The sequence below is a fragment of the Populus euphratica genome, unplaced genomic scaffold (assembly GCF_000495115.2).
Source record: "Populus euphratica unplaced genomic scaffold, PopEup_1.0 scaffold75.1, whole genome shotgun sequence".
Classification (NCBI taxonomy): Eukaryota; Viridiplantae; Streptophyta; class Magnoliopsida; order Malpighiales; family Salicaceae; genus Populus; species Populus euphratica.
Genome location: NW_011499866.1, coordinates 233,993 through 249,873, shown reverse-complemented (window position 1 = coordinate 249,873; position 15,881 = coordinate 233,993). Strand labels below are relative to the sequence as shown.

The 15,881-nt window shown below is 33.3% G+C and overlaps 1 protein-coding gene across 1 annotated transcript; it reads left to right on the top strand.

Moving 5' to 3' along the window:
• The first annotated feature begins 11,738 nt into the window (after nt 1–11,738).
• LOC105126093 (mitochondrial dicarboxylate/tricarboxylate transporter DTC) lies at nt 11,739–14,302 on the top strand. Its single transcript, XM_011026843.1, has 6 exons — nt 11,739–11,877; nt 12,103–12,186; nt 12,641–12,702; nt 12,804–13,165; nt 13,519–13,733; nt 13,876–14,302. Exons 1-6 carry the CDS (start codon nt 11,758–11,760, stop codon nt 13,930–13,932), a joined length of 900 nt encoding a protein of 299 aa, XP_011025145.1. The 5' UTR covers nt 11,739–11,757; the 3' UTR covers nt 13,933–14,302.
• Nucleotides 14,303–15,881: the final 1,579 nt, after the last annotated feature.

Here is a 15,881-nt window from a genome sequence, read left to right as displayed (position 1 = left end):
TGATGAAAAAAGATTTTTATTAGGTTAGTATCTCTATGCAGAGTTGCTTTTTTGGGTAAACTATACTTCGACCCCTATAGATTCCGAAACATTTCATTCCGTTTTTAATTTTTTAATTAGTCCATTGGATGTCGTTTAATTACTGTTCGCATAAATTATTAAGATAGCCTTTCTTTATATTTCAAAATAATAAAAATTTGCTTTCAAATTATTCAAATTATACTTTTAATCATTATAAATTTTTAAATATTTTATTCTTCATCATGCATTGTTATAAGAAAAAAAAAGATGGTCTAAACAATTTGTTCATCATGTTTTAAAATAATAAAAATTCACAATAAAAATATCTTATATGTAAATTTATTTTATATTTTTGTCTCCCCATCTAAATATATAAGGAAATAATGGATATTCCTTTGGTTTCCTCCACTAAGAGATCATGTTAATTTGTTTTTTAAAAATTAATTTTTTTATACATTTTAGATTTTTTTAATGCATTGATATTAAAAATAATTTTTTTAAAAAAAATAACTACAACCATATTTTTAAATAAATTGAATAGTTAGAAACTAAAATAGACTTTTTAGAAGCTACAGTTAACGGTGGAGAATTTAAATGGGATGAAAGTGAAAATACTTTTAATTCACGATACCAAAATATATTTCTTCCACTTTCCTTCTTTGATATTTTATTTTTTAAATGGGGAAGATGACTTGAGGTAGAAACAAATGAAATTTGATAAAATATTTGAAATCCGATTAAAGAAAGAAAAAAAGGGGCCACGCCATTTGGCGCCAGCCATGCTTGGGACCCCCTCCGACCTTGCCGGCCTACCCATGACGGCCCATTTGACCTAGAATTCTGTTGGGATTAAGGGACAAAAATGGGAGGCAGGGGAAGTTTGTTAGGGTAAAATTGGGCATGGGAGAAAAATGGAGGACTGTCTGGGAGGTGGGTGGCGTGCTCATTTCAAGAGATCATGATCTTGTTTGTTGCTTCTGCTTGCTTTTAGGATTTTTTTATGGTTTCCCTCTTCTGTATCTTACTCCACAACGATTTATCTTGTATTTTAATTTTTGAATCTTCCACTACAAGACTTGTGTGGTATCCACCATCTCACAACCGAAAGAACGTTGCTAGGTTTCTAATTGCATATATTCTTAGGATCTTAATTATATGTTTGTTCTTGGTTTTAATGTTTCCGGTATTTTCTCTTACTTTTTTTTATTATGATAAAAATAGATCTGTTCACAATTAATTTTTTTATTTGTTAGTATCATATGATAAATATAAAAGGAAATAAAATATTTTTGATTGAAAATATAAAATAAATTTGTTTTTATGATAATTTTTAAGTAAATTATTATGCTCTCAATGAAAAATATAAAATCTTCATCCCATCAATATTAAAACAACAATTAAACACTATCAAAATAGGTATCAAGATACTAATGAAATCTTATATTTCTAACCCCCTTTAGCTTTTAAATTTGAAGATAAAATATTTATATCAAGAATAAATCAATTTATTAACCAGCCAAACCTCAAAATCCTATACTATTGGTTATTAGTGTTTTTGTAATTAGTACTTCAAGAGAGTATCAGTAAGACCAGTGTAAGACTGTGATGTATGTTAATTATCCAAACTACCATACCCTTAATCTTGATTCCTTCACGAGTAATTAATTAGGCGATAGAATAAGTGAGGAATTAAAGGGATACGGTGACATTTCATAAATTATGCCTTCCAGATCATTTTCTTGTAGTAAATTAATTTGTTACGCAAAGAATGTATGGTAGATTCATCTATTTCCTTACTCATCCGGATGCTATTATAGAAAACACAAGCAGGCTTGCTTCGCGATACATCATCAGCCGATAATAACAGCAGCTACATTGTCTCATAAGGTTATTGCAGCAGCCATGATTATGATCATGGTCACCTGCAAATCTTGAGATGAAGCTTCGAAATCAATAGCTAGCTTTGGTTTCTTGTTGGGGGTCGGGCCAATAGAGCTGGCTAAAGTTACAAGTAGCAAAACAATATGCCGTCTAAAGCACAAGGAGAAACACCCTTTGTCTACATCTTTTTCAATGAATCTGGCAAATGTAAAGACAAAAGGTTCTTCTTCTTGCTGGGGTGTTGCTATTTAACAATTTTTGTATTCTATTTTAAGATGAAGGGTTATCATTATTAAAAGATTATAATGATAATTGCATCAATTATTAATAAAATAGTATATCTCATATATTGTCATTGTTAATGTCATAATTTATGGCCAATTTATTTTACTATTGATGTTTATAAATAAAAGTATAAGTTAAAAAGCAAAATAAAAAAAAAAACGAGAGTGAAGAGAAGAGAAAGTAAAGGGCTGCCATTGGTAATAGTTGTAAGGCCAACAATGAGAGATAAGAGTTTATAACTCTTTCTTTATCTATCTTTAATAGTATTGGCTATTCATACCTAGATATAGGCGGTTTGCCAAACAAGGTAAAATATTGTGTGTTGTTGTGTTTAAGTCTCCAATGAGCAATTATTAGTATCACCGGTCCGAATCTCTAAAAATTGGTATTAGAGCTTATGATTTAAAGTGGTGTTTGATTTTTATTCAAAAAAAAAGTTGTCAAAATTGTATTTTGACCATTTCATTATATAGAGGAGGAGGAGACGAGCACACTGGTAAAAACAATGCAAATTTTGGATGTTAGACGTGGTTGCATATACCTACACGCGTTAGTGAGGTGTTTGGCCACATGTACCAACGCGTGCCACATGTCTTCTTCACCTGAATGGGCTTACTGAACCTGAATACCAAATGACTCGATCCATATGGCTAACTTAGATGGAGGATGATGTCATCGTGATGTAAACATGACGTCATCATGCATAATTGACATGTCATGTCATAAGCCCAGCCGATGTTAGCATAGTGGGACCTGTATACCATGTCATCAGCCATAAGCCCAGCCGAGTCGCGAGCCGAGGGATAGGATCCAGTGTAGTGGATTCTACATGTAACCGAATCTAAGATTGAATCTCAATTGTTTATTAGGTCTGAATTGTTTTGATCAAATCTTAGTCATCTTAAATGCAATTTGGACGATATCAAACTTGTTTGTAGCTAATTTCATCGTTCTTAATGTAATGGTACAATCCGATAATTGAGATTTAGACCACAAGTGATTGTTTTGAATTATTAAAAAAAGAGTGTTCGATCATGAGGCATCTAAAGATCATCATAGTGGTTGATGAAGATAAAGAAGAAGAAATCGTATATGTTTGCTCAATTACTAAACAAAAATTACATTAATAATTTAAAATTTACAAAATAAACACTAGAACTCCAGGAATTACAGAGGAACACTTTCGGAACTACCTGAACAGTCCTAGAACAGTAGCGACACGTCCCCTCCACGCGCTGTAACGAGAAACTCTATAGGACAGGGTGATCTGGAACGACTCCCTCCCCTCTTCACGTTCCTCCTAGCGATAAGAATAACCATCACTTATAAAAGGAGAAAAAAACACACAAACGACATTTGATTTTATTTCTTTCTTTTTAGATATGTTTCAGTCTTTTTTTAGATCTGCTTCCCTGTAGATCCTTCTCTAGTTTCCATCTTCTCCTCTACTTCGGGCATTGTCAGTAAGGAGGAGGTATGAGATTTGGTTGCTGGTCTGCAGGTGACGCTGCAATGTTCGGGCTGCTGCTGGAAGCTGTTGGGTCTATGGGAATTGTCGGAGGAAGAAGGTGAAGAGTGTGGATTCGGTGTTGCTATGTGTTGGCTGCTGGCTCATTGGCGAGGACGACATTATTGTTGGCTGGCTTGGTTTCTATGAGTGGAAAGACCGGCTGAGAAGGAAAAAAGATTGTCGAGAGGGCTGTTCGGTCTGTCTTGGCTAAGAGGGAGAGCAAGAACTGGAGAAGAAGGGAAGGTCAGGCGGTGTGGAGTCTTGGGGTGGCTGAGAGAGGAGAGGGATGGTGGGTGTTGGTCAACGACTAGAGGAGAGGAAGAAGAAAAAAAAATCGGATGGGGCGGGAGGTGGCTGCTTTGGTTTTAGTTGGAGAAGGAATCGACCGCTTGGGTAAGAGTTTTTCAATAAGGATGGGAGGAGATCAGTTGTGGCTGGTTGAGGGAGACGAGATTACGGTTTTCCTCTTTTTTTTTGTGTTGCCTCCTTCAAATTGCAAGATTGCCCCCTTTTAATGTTTCTAATTGCTCCCTATTTTTTTTTGTATGTTTAAGGCTACTATATATAGGTAAAATATTGTTTAGGCCTTAAAATTGATTCCTCAACTTTTTTTTTTTTATAAAATTTTTTTTTCTTGTTTTTTTGGATTTTTCTTATCAACATCGACTCGAATGAGAAAAATTGATGATTTTAAAATATAACACATTAAAAGTCGAACACGTTCCAAATATTTTTAAAAATTTAAATTCTTTTGAAACGATGCTAAAAACACTAAAAATGATGCAAATATATTAAAAAACCTATTTTTGGATTTTTGTTCTTTTTTTGTTATTTTTATATTTTTCAATAATTTTATCAAAACATGGATAAAAAATTGAATAACAACAAAGCTCATAGTAGAGACTATGGAAAAATTATACAACAAGAAGTCTCTTGTGTTTTTGATGAAGACAGCAGGCAAAGACCTTTCTAATGCATGTAAGGATAAAAAAAGAACTGTTGTGAAGGCACCTAATTGAGATGGTGCAAACACTTGTGAAAAAAGGCAATCGTCTATGATGAAAGGTAAAGACATTAAAGAGAGTTGGTGTGAAAGGAGCTATCAAGTAGAAAGACGTAGAAACTCCAAACATAGAAATCGAGATAGAGGATTGCAAGGAGTGTACCACAACTCTCTCTTTCTATGTGATTAGTGGCAGTAATCTCTCCTAAGTTTATATGGATGTAAAAAATCTTAGAGTCACTTTGAAACATCTCAGTTGAAGGAGGATGCAACCACTTATGAAAGGTAAAGACACCTTGGAGAGAAGTTATGTGGGCTACGATATGAGCCCAAGATTAGAACAATGTATGATGATAAACGAAGACACCTTAAAGAAAAGGTATGAGGGCAATAAGATGAGTCTAAAATTAGACTGTCGCATGACGACGAGTAGAGACACATTAGACAGAAGGTGTGTGGGCCATAATAGGAGCCAGTTCAAAATGCCCTAGAGCCAACGTGATGGCTGGATATGAGTAGACATGTGTATAGCCAATAAAGTGGTTATGATGAGTATAATAAAGACAAATGCAGGATTGACTTTTATAGATATTGTCCTATTTCAAAGGTCAATGAGTTAGAGGACATTTACCTTGGAAAATAAGTGGATGACTTGTGGAATAAAGACAAATGCAGGATTGACTTTTATAGATATTGTCCTATTTCAAAGGTCAATGAGTTAGAGGACATTTACCTTGGAAAATAAGTGGATGACTTGTGGAGCATTAAGACGTGATTGTTAGGAATGAGTAGAGGGTATGCATATGTTCCTAGAACAAGTTGACTCTTGTCAAGGTGGTAAGCTCAGTAATGGCATTGTAATACTCAAAGTATTAAGAGATGTATAGATCAACATTTAATGGGTTATCCATGGTTAAAGGTAGAGAGCTACCTTGACTCTTGAGACTAAGAGCGGAAGATTCATGAAAAAGTAAGATATGGTTCCTAGGGTGGAACAGAGAGCAGACATAACTCCAGGATGAGTAGACTCTTAAAAGAGTGGTGAGCTCGTGATCATCTTGAGATACTCAGATAATGACTGTCACAATTAGAAAGAGAAATTTCCGTTTGAGGGGGTATTGTAAGCTTTGGTATAAGGCTTAAAAAATCATCCCAAATCAAGCATGATTGATACGCTCGAAAAGGAATATTGTCCTAAAGACAAGCGTTAACACTCTTCAGATGTGATGTGGAAGATTATCTGATTGAAGTGATCATTTGGTGTGAGTAAGGGTGTGTTTTGATAACTCTGGTGATTGAAAGGTTTGGTGAGTACCTGTAAACTTGGTCAAAAATGCTTTCAGAATGGTAAGCTTGGAAGAGCTATAGGATGCAAACTTGTGCTGAAGGTGCAAGAGGATAATTGCCCATATAAATGTCAAAGAGAGTGATTGTTGGGATGTTGTCATTTAATGGGCAACAACTTTTGTAGCTTACCTTAAGATGGAGGGTTAGCATTGTCAAAAGGCTACAATGTTAATTGCTCTAACTATTGATAAAATGGTGCAATCCATGTGCTGTCGCCATTAGTGCCATAATTTATAGCCAATTTATCTTGTCATTGATGTCTATAAATAGAGGCATAAGTTATAGAGCAAAATGAGAGAGAGTGAGAGTGAAGAGAAAAGAAAAGAAAAAAGTGAAGGGTTGTCATTGATAGCAGCTGCAAGCCTACAATGACAGCAATGAGAGATGAGAATAAAGTTTGAGTGAAGTGATCTTCCTTTTCTATATATGTTATAACTCTTTTTTTTTATCTATCTCTAATAATATTGATTCTTTTCTTGTAGATGTAAGCGGTTTGTCAAACACATAAAATAATATGTGCTGAGTGTGTTTAAGCTTTTAATAAACAATTATCAATACATCATTTGTCCAAACACTTCTCCCCTCTCATTCGTATCATGAACGACGAAATCCCAAAAACAAAGAATATTATACTACATGCTTTGTTTAAATCTGCATAAGGGAATTGATCACAAGCAGTAATGGAAGAGCAACAGGGCATCCAAGTCCCAAGAATTTGCTGGCATTACAACAACTCTGTGTGTCCAAGTTTGTAGTAGACTAGGACAATGACAGAACATGGACAGATCATTTTATTTGTCCCCTCCTCTGCATATCTCTGGTAGTAAAATAAACGAGAGCTTCTTTCCTTTTTCGCTGTCAAGTGATGGCAAACCAGTACCCTAGATATATTGCCATTTCATTAAGCTTTTGCATGCAATTAGTTACCATCAATTTGATATACGATGCAGACTTGATTTTATGTGAATGGGGTCTCGGGTAAATTTATTAATGAGGTATTTTAAAAAAAATTAAAAGTATTTTTTTCATTTATGTTTGACAAGTGAGTCTTGGACAAGGAAGACAACCAAGAATCGAAAACAGCATAACGTCACTTGAGCAAAATCTTTTCTAAATAGAAGCAGAAGCCACTCATACAATTTAAAAAAATACGGAGATCGAAGAAGCCACGCCATGATACATACACTTGCAATATTAATCGCCCACATGAGCTACTACTATGTCATAACAAGTGAGACTAGCACGAAGCCTTCATCCTTGTATGTGTTTAGAACGACTCTTAGAGTTGATGAGAAATTTTGTGGTGGGTGATTAACGATAATCCTATTAGTTACTTCTGAAATTCACTTTAAATACTTCTATCTAAGCACTGTAAGATTTTCCGTCAAGATTCGAAGAACACAAGAAAGTTAAAGGAAAAAATTATCAGTTTCTTATAGTCATTCATTCAAAGTTTAAGATAGCAGATAATGCTCCAGGATATAAAAATTGTTCCTCCTGCTATAAAAATGGCGTGTTCGATTAGAATACAACACACGGAGACCTGCTGAGAGTAAGATTTGGAGATATTGAACAGGGCGGGCATCAAGTTTAGGCTGCTATTGCCTCTGTATCTTGAAGCTGCCATGCTTGGCAGATTAGGATGGGGAGAGGTATTACAAATGCCTGTGATGTGTGTTAAATAATTATCAAATTCCATATGTGGAGAGATCTTGGTTTTCCTGATGTTATAATATTATAGGTAGTAGCATCAAGTATCTGGGTGGAAAAGGGTCTAGAAAGTTAAAAAGTGTTCGGTAATTTTTTAATGGCTTACTGAAACTACTACACATCTTGTCTATTTATAGCTTTTCATTTGAGTTTTAAATGCTTCAGATTGATTGATTGATTGATTGATTAAGATAATCCTGATCTATGTTAAAAGATAAATTAAAATAGGTGTAACAAATCAGAACTCGGTTATAACCACAGATTGTCTCTTAGCACTGTTTCTGCCACAGATTAGACCTTTCCTTTATACTCTTTTATCTTCTAATTAAGTGGTCGCTTATAAGTAATCTTATTAAATTTATGTAAATATATATATATTTATTATTGATAAATATATAATTTTATTTATAAACTAATAAAATATTAATTTACCCATTAAATAATATTTTTATATTAATTCAAGATAATTATAGAAATTAACTCAATCAAACTCTTAAATGATTTTTTTATGTTTATAAATATAATCTTTGTATTCATTCTATTTTAATTTTTAATTTTTAATATAGTTTTTAATTAAGCTATATGTAATTAAATTATTTCAATTTAATCTTTGATTATTGATTTTTAATATTTGTGACTCATTAAATCATTAATATATTAAATCATTAATATATTGATCTACATATAAATTCTAATTCTAATTAAATAAAATTAAATAATTTAATTTATTATTAATTTAAAAATTAATTAATTAATTTATATTTGAAAATCATGTATATTATCCCGTAACAAGCTGCTATTATTTAAATATTAAAAAAGTTACAAATAATTTAATTTAATCTTCGAAAAACTTGTGCTATCATCGCACGTTTATCAGGCCATCCTGCAGGGATAAAAGCCTCCTGGAACCGTCGACAAATCAAGGCATTGCAATGTGCACATGCTGTCTTCATGTCGTGTCCTGGCAATTTTGCTTTTCACTGTTCATCAAGAATAAGATCTCTGAACAAATTTCTGTCATCGTAAACGATTAATGGCGCCTGTTTAACTGTTTGAAAATGGAGCAAATTAAGGTTTATACATGAAAAAGCAATAGCCTAACAGGTTGCTGTGGGATATATGGAGTTTTTTGGAAGGAAAATACTATAAAAAACTGTGTATCTGAATATTTAAGATGTTAGTTGGACGTGGTCATCAGGAGATCAAGATAAAAACTGAGCTAGGTATGCCATGTCTCTTTTCATGGATCGCAACAGCTCCTGCATGGGCATGCAGCAGCCACACAAACTCTTTATATATAATTCTTTATATATTATATATCACGTGCTGCAATCCGAAGCATATTTCTGCTGGTACATTTGCATGTTACCCGATTAAGATTACACCATGCCTCTTAGCAATTTGTGCATATCTGAGACATGAAAATTAAATCGTACTCGTTCTAACCTTGAATAAAAGAGAGTGGATCTAGCATCCCTCTTACACGAAAATAAAATAAACACCATTTAGCTTCAAGCTAGGATTGTCGAGCATAGCCGATGTTTTTAGCAATATTTTAATTATATTGTATTTATTTTTTTATATGGTGTAAGTGTTAGAAAATAATATAAATGATATGTTGGAGTCTCACCTAACAGTTTAAGCTTTTGAATTAATATAGTTATTTGTCATGGTATTAAAACTTTAATGATCGTCATGAGTTCGAATCTCATTATCTTCGTTTATTTGATAAAAATTAAACATAAGATAATATGAAATTATGCAAATTTCAAGCTCAAACAGCTTTTACTTGAGGGGGTGTGTTAGAGAATAATATAAATCATATCTTGAAATCTCGCCTAATAATTTAAATTTTTAGATTAAGATGATTTTTTGACAGCAAAAAAGATATACAATGCAGATGCAAAACAATTTTAGACAATATTAACTCTAAATTTATTTATTATTTGTCATTTATTTTTTTTGCTCTTGTTTTATTTTCTAGCTATGAGTTTGTAGCTCGCCTTCCATCCTTAAATAAAATCTTTATCTATTGACATGAAAAATACACCATAAAAAATTCTTTCTAAAAATGATTAGCGAAATCAAAATTATTATACATGGTTTAATTCATAATTTAATTTAAAGATATGATTATAGCTTAAATATATTTATCTAAATTGAATCAGGTTGGCTGAGATTTAAAGGAGTGTTATTTTAAATTTTTTAAATAAAAAATATTATTTTAATTTTTTTATAAAAGTTCAAATTGGATTTTAATTGCCTAACCAAGTCAATAATGATTTAATTTTACTTGATTTGAATGGTAAATAATCCTAGATGAAAAGGAGACAGCTACTAAGATTAAGCCCTACGAATCAAACAATTTTGCAACCACTTTCTTGTAATGTTTTCATTTTGAGTGTCCGTGTCCTTGTTATGCATTCCTGAAATACCAAGTCCACCAAGGAGACAGCTAATCTTTGTCTTAAAATCCCAAGTTATCTCCCCAGACGAAGACAATGGCGACAATATCGAGAGGGATATGGCCGCATCCAAAGAAAACATTCAAGGACATTATCGTAATTCGAATACTTCAGAATCTGCCGATCCTGGGTAGTTGGGCAAGCTGGGATTCTCGTGCATCGTGCGGCATTGGTTTTATGACAGAAACTTACCGACATAACCTCACAATACCTTTTAATTTACGCTTGAGACATATTCACTGAAAACGTCGCCCCTTCTTTAGAACTTCAGATCTTTGAAATGAAAATAAATAAATAAATAACCTTGAAATGGATTAAAAAATCCCAATAAATCCTAAGAATATAAAAGAAATATCCCAAATGATGGGTTATTTACGTAGCGTACAAAATTAGTGAAAATAAAATAGATATTTTTCTATGTTCTTCCTGTTTTGACTAAGAATATTTACGTTTTTATTTTGGTGTTTTTAATCTTACGTCCATATTTATTTTCTCTCGGCCAGAAACATGCCCTCAGGTATTTGTGAATGAAATTACTTATATGTCCTTGATAATTTGTTAAGGTTAGGTGATACACGAGGGGCTCTGTTGTGTTTTGAGTCCAAGGCAAGTGAAGGTTTGCCTTTCCTCTAGCAGGAAGTCAAGTTAGCCTTTTTTATGCACTGTTGAACCAACCATGTACCATTTGCTGCTGCTGCAAGTTGGACCGACCCTTCTTCTACAATTCAATAAATAAAAGCGACTACTCTAAGGTGGTCAAAATGACGGTTTGGTGCATTACACCATGTTTTTTTATGATCCCCATGACCTTCTCTCTTTGAAAAAGAGAGAGAGAGAAGAAAGAAGAAGAAGAGAGTTAATGGGAAATGATAGGAGTCTTGGGAGTTTGGTTCTTGTGTCCCTTTATACTTGCTTTTTAAGAAGCTTTAGAACTATATTTACTTAAATTATTCTTCCTAAATTAAATTAAATTAAATGGAGGATTGTGTTCTTCCTAAATTAAATTAAATTAAATTAAATGGAGGATTGTGCTTCTCTAATGCAGTAGAAAACATTTATAGAAGACTATCAGGCAACACCCTTCAAATTCAAAACACTTTCTCATCAGCTAATTCATTTAAAATCTATCCAGTTAATTACATTACATGTACATGTAAAATCAAATTCAAGAAGGGGCAATATTGTCAATCAATCTCACCAATTCTTAAATTTTTTATGATGAATATTGCTGCTTGCCTTGTTCCCACAAATAATCTCATCTCACCCTCCTCCACATCCAAAATTGAAAATAAATAAATAAACTGAGGGAGTGATAAATGCCTCCAAAATTTTTCCTCCTCAACAATATATATTAAAATAAAATAAAATTAGGGAGGGTTTTCTTTCTTCCAAGCTTTTGTGGAGTCCTATATTTATATACTGCCTCCTCCTCAGTTGTTATACCCCCCCCCCCCTCTCTCTATTTCTTTGCTTCTTTTTGGCAATTCCCAGATTCCCCTTGAGGAGTTTCTGAATCCAAAAAAAGAAGGGAAGAAATGGGGGAGGAGAAGAAACCGCAATCACTCGGTGTATGGCCTACTGTTAAACCTTTTGTTAACGGTGGTGCATCTGGTATGCTTGCCACCTGTGCTATCCAGCCAATTGATATGATTAAGGTACAAGAAAGGATGTTTCTTTGGATTTTGGGGGTTTGTGGTTGATTATTTTATGTTTTCGTGCTCTTTGTGATATGAAGTTTGAATCTTCTTCAGCTAAAATGGCCTTTTAGATCTGGGATTTGAGGGGTTTTTTTTAAAAGGTTTTGTTTGGTTTGATGTTGTAAAGTGGTTTGTTGAAGTCTGTGTTTTGATGGTTGTTTGTTGTTTTTGCGCTTTGTGCAGGTGAGGATTCAATTGGGTCAAGGATCAGCTGGTGAGGTGACCAGGAATATGATAAAGAATGAGGGTTTTGGTGCTTTATACAAGGTTTTAACAATTTACTTTAAACATTGGATTTTTGGTTGCGTGATGTTGATTTAGTTTCTCGTTTATAAGATCTGTGCTAAAGGATGGATCTTCATTGCTGTTAAATTTGGAGCTCAGCTAGCATTTCACAGGGAAAGGAATTAAACTTTCCAATTTGAATGTTTTAAGAGGAGGTGTGGTTTGTGCTCTTTCGATAGAAAATTGATAGATTTGATCTAATATAATATGTCCTCTAATTTGTGAGATTAAAACAAATTTCTGAGATCTGATATTGGTTACTTGTTTGTGTCTTAATTTTTGGAGATCACCTCAGAAATGGCATCAACGAGAAGCATTTAACTTGACCAATTGAATTCCTACTGTCTTTTGAATTAAGACGTGTTTTGTTGTTGTTAAATTTAAATCTGGTTCCTGTTGTTTGTGCTCTGTTTCTCATTACCATATTAATGATCAGGGGCTTTCTGCTGGACTATTGAGGCAAGCCACTTATACAACTGCCCGGCTTGGAACATTCAAGTGAGTGTTTGAAAATATTTGTTATCAAACTATAATGTTGTTGTGCATCTTCTAACTTCTATTGTCATCAAGCTTACTGAATTCCTTTCTGTCTTTGTAAGGATTTTGACCAGCAAAGCAATTGAAGCCAATGATGGGAAGCCCTTACCTCTATATCAGAAGGCTTTGTGTGGGCTAACAGCTGGTGCAATTGGAGCATCTGTGGGCAGCCCAGCAGATTTAGCACTTATCCGTATGCAGGCTGATGCCACTTTACCTGCTGCTCAGCGCAGAAACTACTCAAATGCTTTCAATGCCCTCTACCGAATTGTTGCTGATGAAGGGGTTTTGGCACTCTGGAAAGGCGCTGGCCCTACTGTTGTAAGGGCAATGGCTTTGAACATGGGGATGCTTGCTTCTTATGACCAAAGTGTTGAGTTTTGCAAGGATTCTCTTGGTTTTGGTGAAGGTGCTACAGTGTTAGGTAAGATTCTTTGCATGCATGATATTTATATACTTGTATCAATGAGTATTAATTTTTCAAAACTATTCCATTGATAGTTATGCACACATCAGTTGAGCATGGCATGAACAATCACTGGGTGCACGTATTACATAGATATAGTCAAAGATTTGAAAAGTGGATCTTAGTCTAGCATGATTTTTTCCTCTTTGTTTCTAAAATGTATGTATTTTGTTTGTTACGCTATCTATAGTAGGCATGTTCATTGATTGAATCTGACATTCGAATCACCATGTGGCTAATATTTCATCTGAACACAGTAAGCATAATGTGTTTCAATGGCTAACAGCTCCCACTATCCTCTTTATTTCCAGGTGCAAGTAGTGTTTCTGGATTTTTCGCTGCAGCTTGTAGTCTTCCATTTGATTATGTCAAAACTCAAATTCAGAAAATGCAACCTGATGCCCAAGGAAAGTATCCATACACTGGCTCCATGGATTGTGCCTTAAAGACACTCAAGTCAGGAGGACCGTTCAAATTTTACACTGGATTCCCTGTTTACTGTGTCAGAATTGCTCCTCATGTCATGGTACTTATCTTCCCCCTCCCTCCTTCCATCCATCCATTTGTTTCCCCATTGTTCATGACTTTGTCTGCTTAGCTATGATTGTTTACAGAACTGTTTTTAGATCGGCACCTAGAGTTCTTATTGCAATGTTTTGCATGTGCAGATGACCTGGATATTCCTTAACCAAATTCAAAAGCTGGAGAAATCGGTCGGGTTGTAGTTTCCTGCAGAGACCGAATTTGCAATGAGTCAAGCTATCAAAAATAACAGCGCTTGGTTGTGTGCTTTTGTTGTAGTTTCTGGCTGGTTTTGGCGGTTGACACCCTGTTTGACTTTCAAGTCAAACCAATTATTTTTGAAATTCTTACTGTCGAATTTTAAGTAGGATTTCTGAATTTTATGCGTATCAGCACCTACAATTTATTGGGTGTGGAAGGATTTGAATTTTTCATAAAACCCCATTTGAAATCAATAGAGCTCCTCCTCATTTCTGTCCTTGAGAAGAGAATTAAAAAATACATTTTGTACTTGATAAACAGGTATAATGGATCAACTTTTGTATTCTGAAAACCTCGTAATTTGACCTTGGATCTGAGCATGTTTTTCTTCATCCTGCCTTGTGTTTGTTTTCTCTGGATGTTCAGCACCTTAAAAGTTACAAGCCATGATGTGAACAGCCATGAATTGGGTCTGGATAAAGCTAGATTCGGTTCTCGCTGCGAAGTGGCAATATATCAGGCACTAGTACAAGTCTCATTGAGACTTTTCCGGGGTGATGATTAACAACTGGATTGCAATGAGAGTAATTTTAGGCTGTGAGGTGTTCGATCCTTGTACCACGTTATGTCGAAGGAGGATGGAGATTGATTATGGGATGAGTTTCTTACCAGGATATATTGAAGGACTATAATACACCATTATAGTTTGAATATAATATTAATATAATTTATATTAATTATTTTTTAAAAAAATGTAGAGGTTAATGTGTTTTTTAAAAATACGGATGACGAAAGGAAAATTGTTGATTGCTCTTAAAATGACTTTCAACTTTATAAATAATATACGAAGATTGAGGCAACCATGCCAAAAATGCTTCTCACCATGCCATTTCAACAGGAAACCTAATTCAAACAAATCCAATTCATATTTTATCTCCTCGTTTGTTTAAACCTAATTCAAACAAATCCAATTTATGTTTTGGAGGTTTTTAAGAATAATTGAATGTGAAAATTGAAAACAATAAAACATTATAAAAGAAGAATTTACCATGAATTTTTAATATTCTCCAATATTTCAATTAAATGTTATGGCATTTTTATTTTTAAATCTATCGATATTCTATCTATCCTATAATGCTATTACTTGTACTCTAAAAAATAAGAAAAAATAGATACAAGAGAATATAATAAAGAGTAAATTATATTTAATCCCTTGATTTTCTATAACATTATAACTTAGTCTCTCAATATTAAAAAATCTACGGTTATATCCTTCCCTTTAATGCCTTGCTTATAAATGAGTCCTTTTGGTAATGCAATGTTAATGCACATTAAGTGTCTCTGTGATTTATTTTTTTTTATTTTTTTTAGAAATATATTAAATATATATATTAAAAATTCATTTATGATATTAGCACATCAAAATGATAAAAAAATTATTTTTATTTTTTTCAGAAGTATATTAAATATATATATATATATATATATATATTAAAAATTCATATATGATATTAGCACATCAAAATGATAAAAACATACACAAAAAGTTAATTTGAAGAAAAAAATTTAATTTTTTTAAAAAATAAGTTAATTTAAAGAAAAAAATGTAATTTTTTTTAAAAATATATTGAACTGCAATGAAAAAAATCATATAAACACCACAAAGTGTATTTTTAAAGCTAAAACTTTGATTATTGAACAGTTTAGTATCGTGCAGTAACCAAAGGAGCATCATGTAAGGAGAGAATGGGAGTGGAGGAGATAACTGTAGTTTTTAGGAAACCAAGGGACTAAATTACAATGAGACTGAGAGCTGAGGGACTAGATAATAATCTACTTAACAGCAAATCAAAATAAAACAAAAGATGATGATGTCAAAATTACCATCGTAGCCTTTTTCAGTGCAATTCAATCCAGCAATTTAAGATTTTCTCCCCGTCTCTCTTTCATC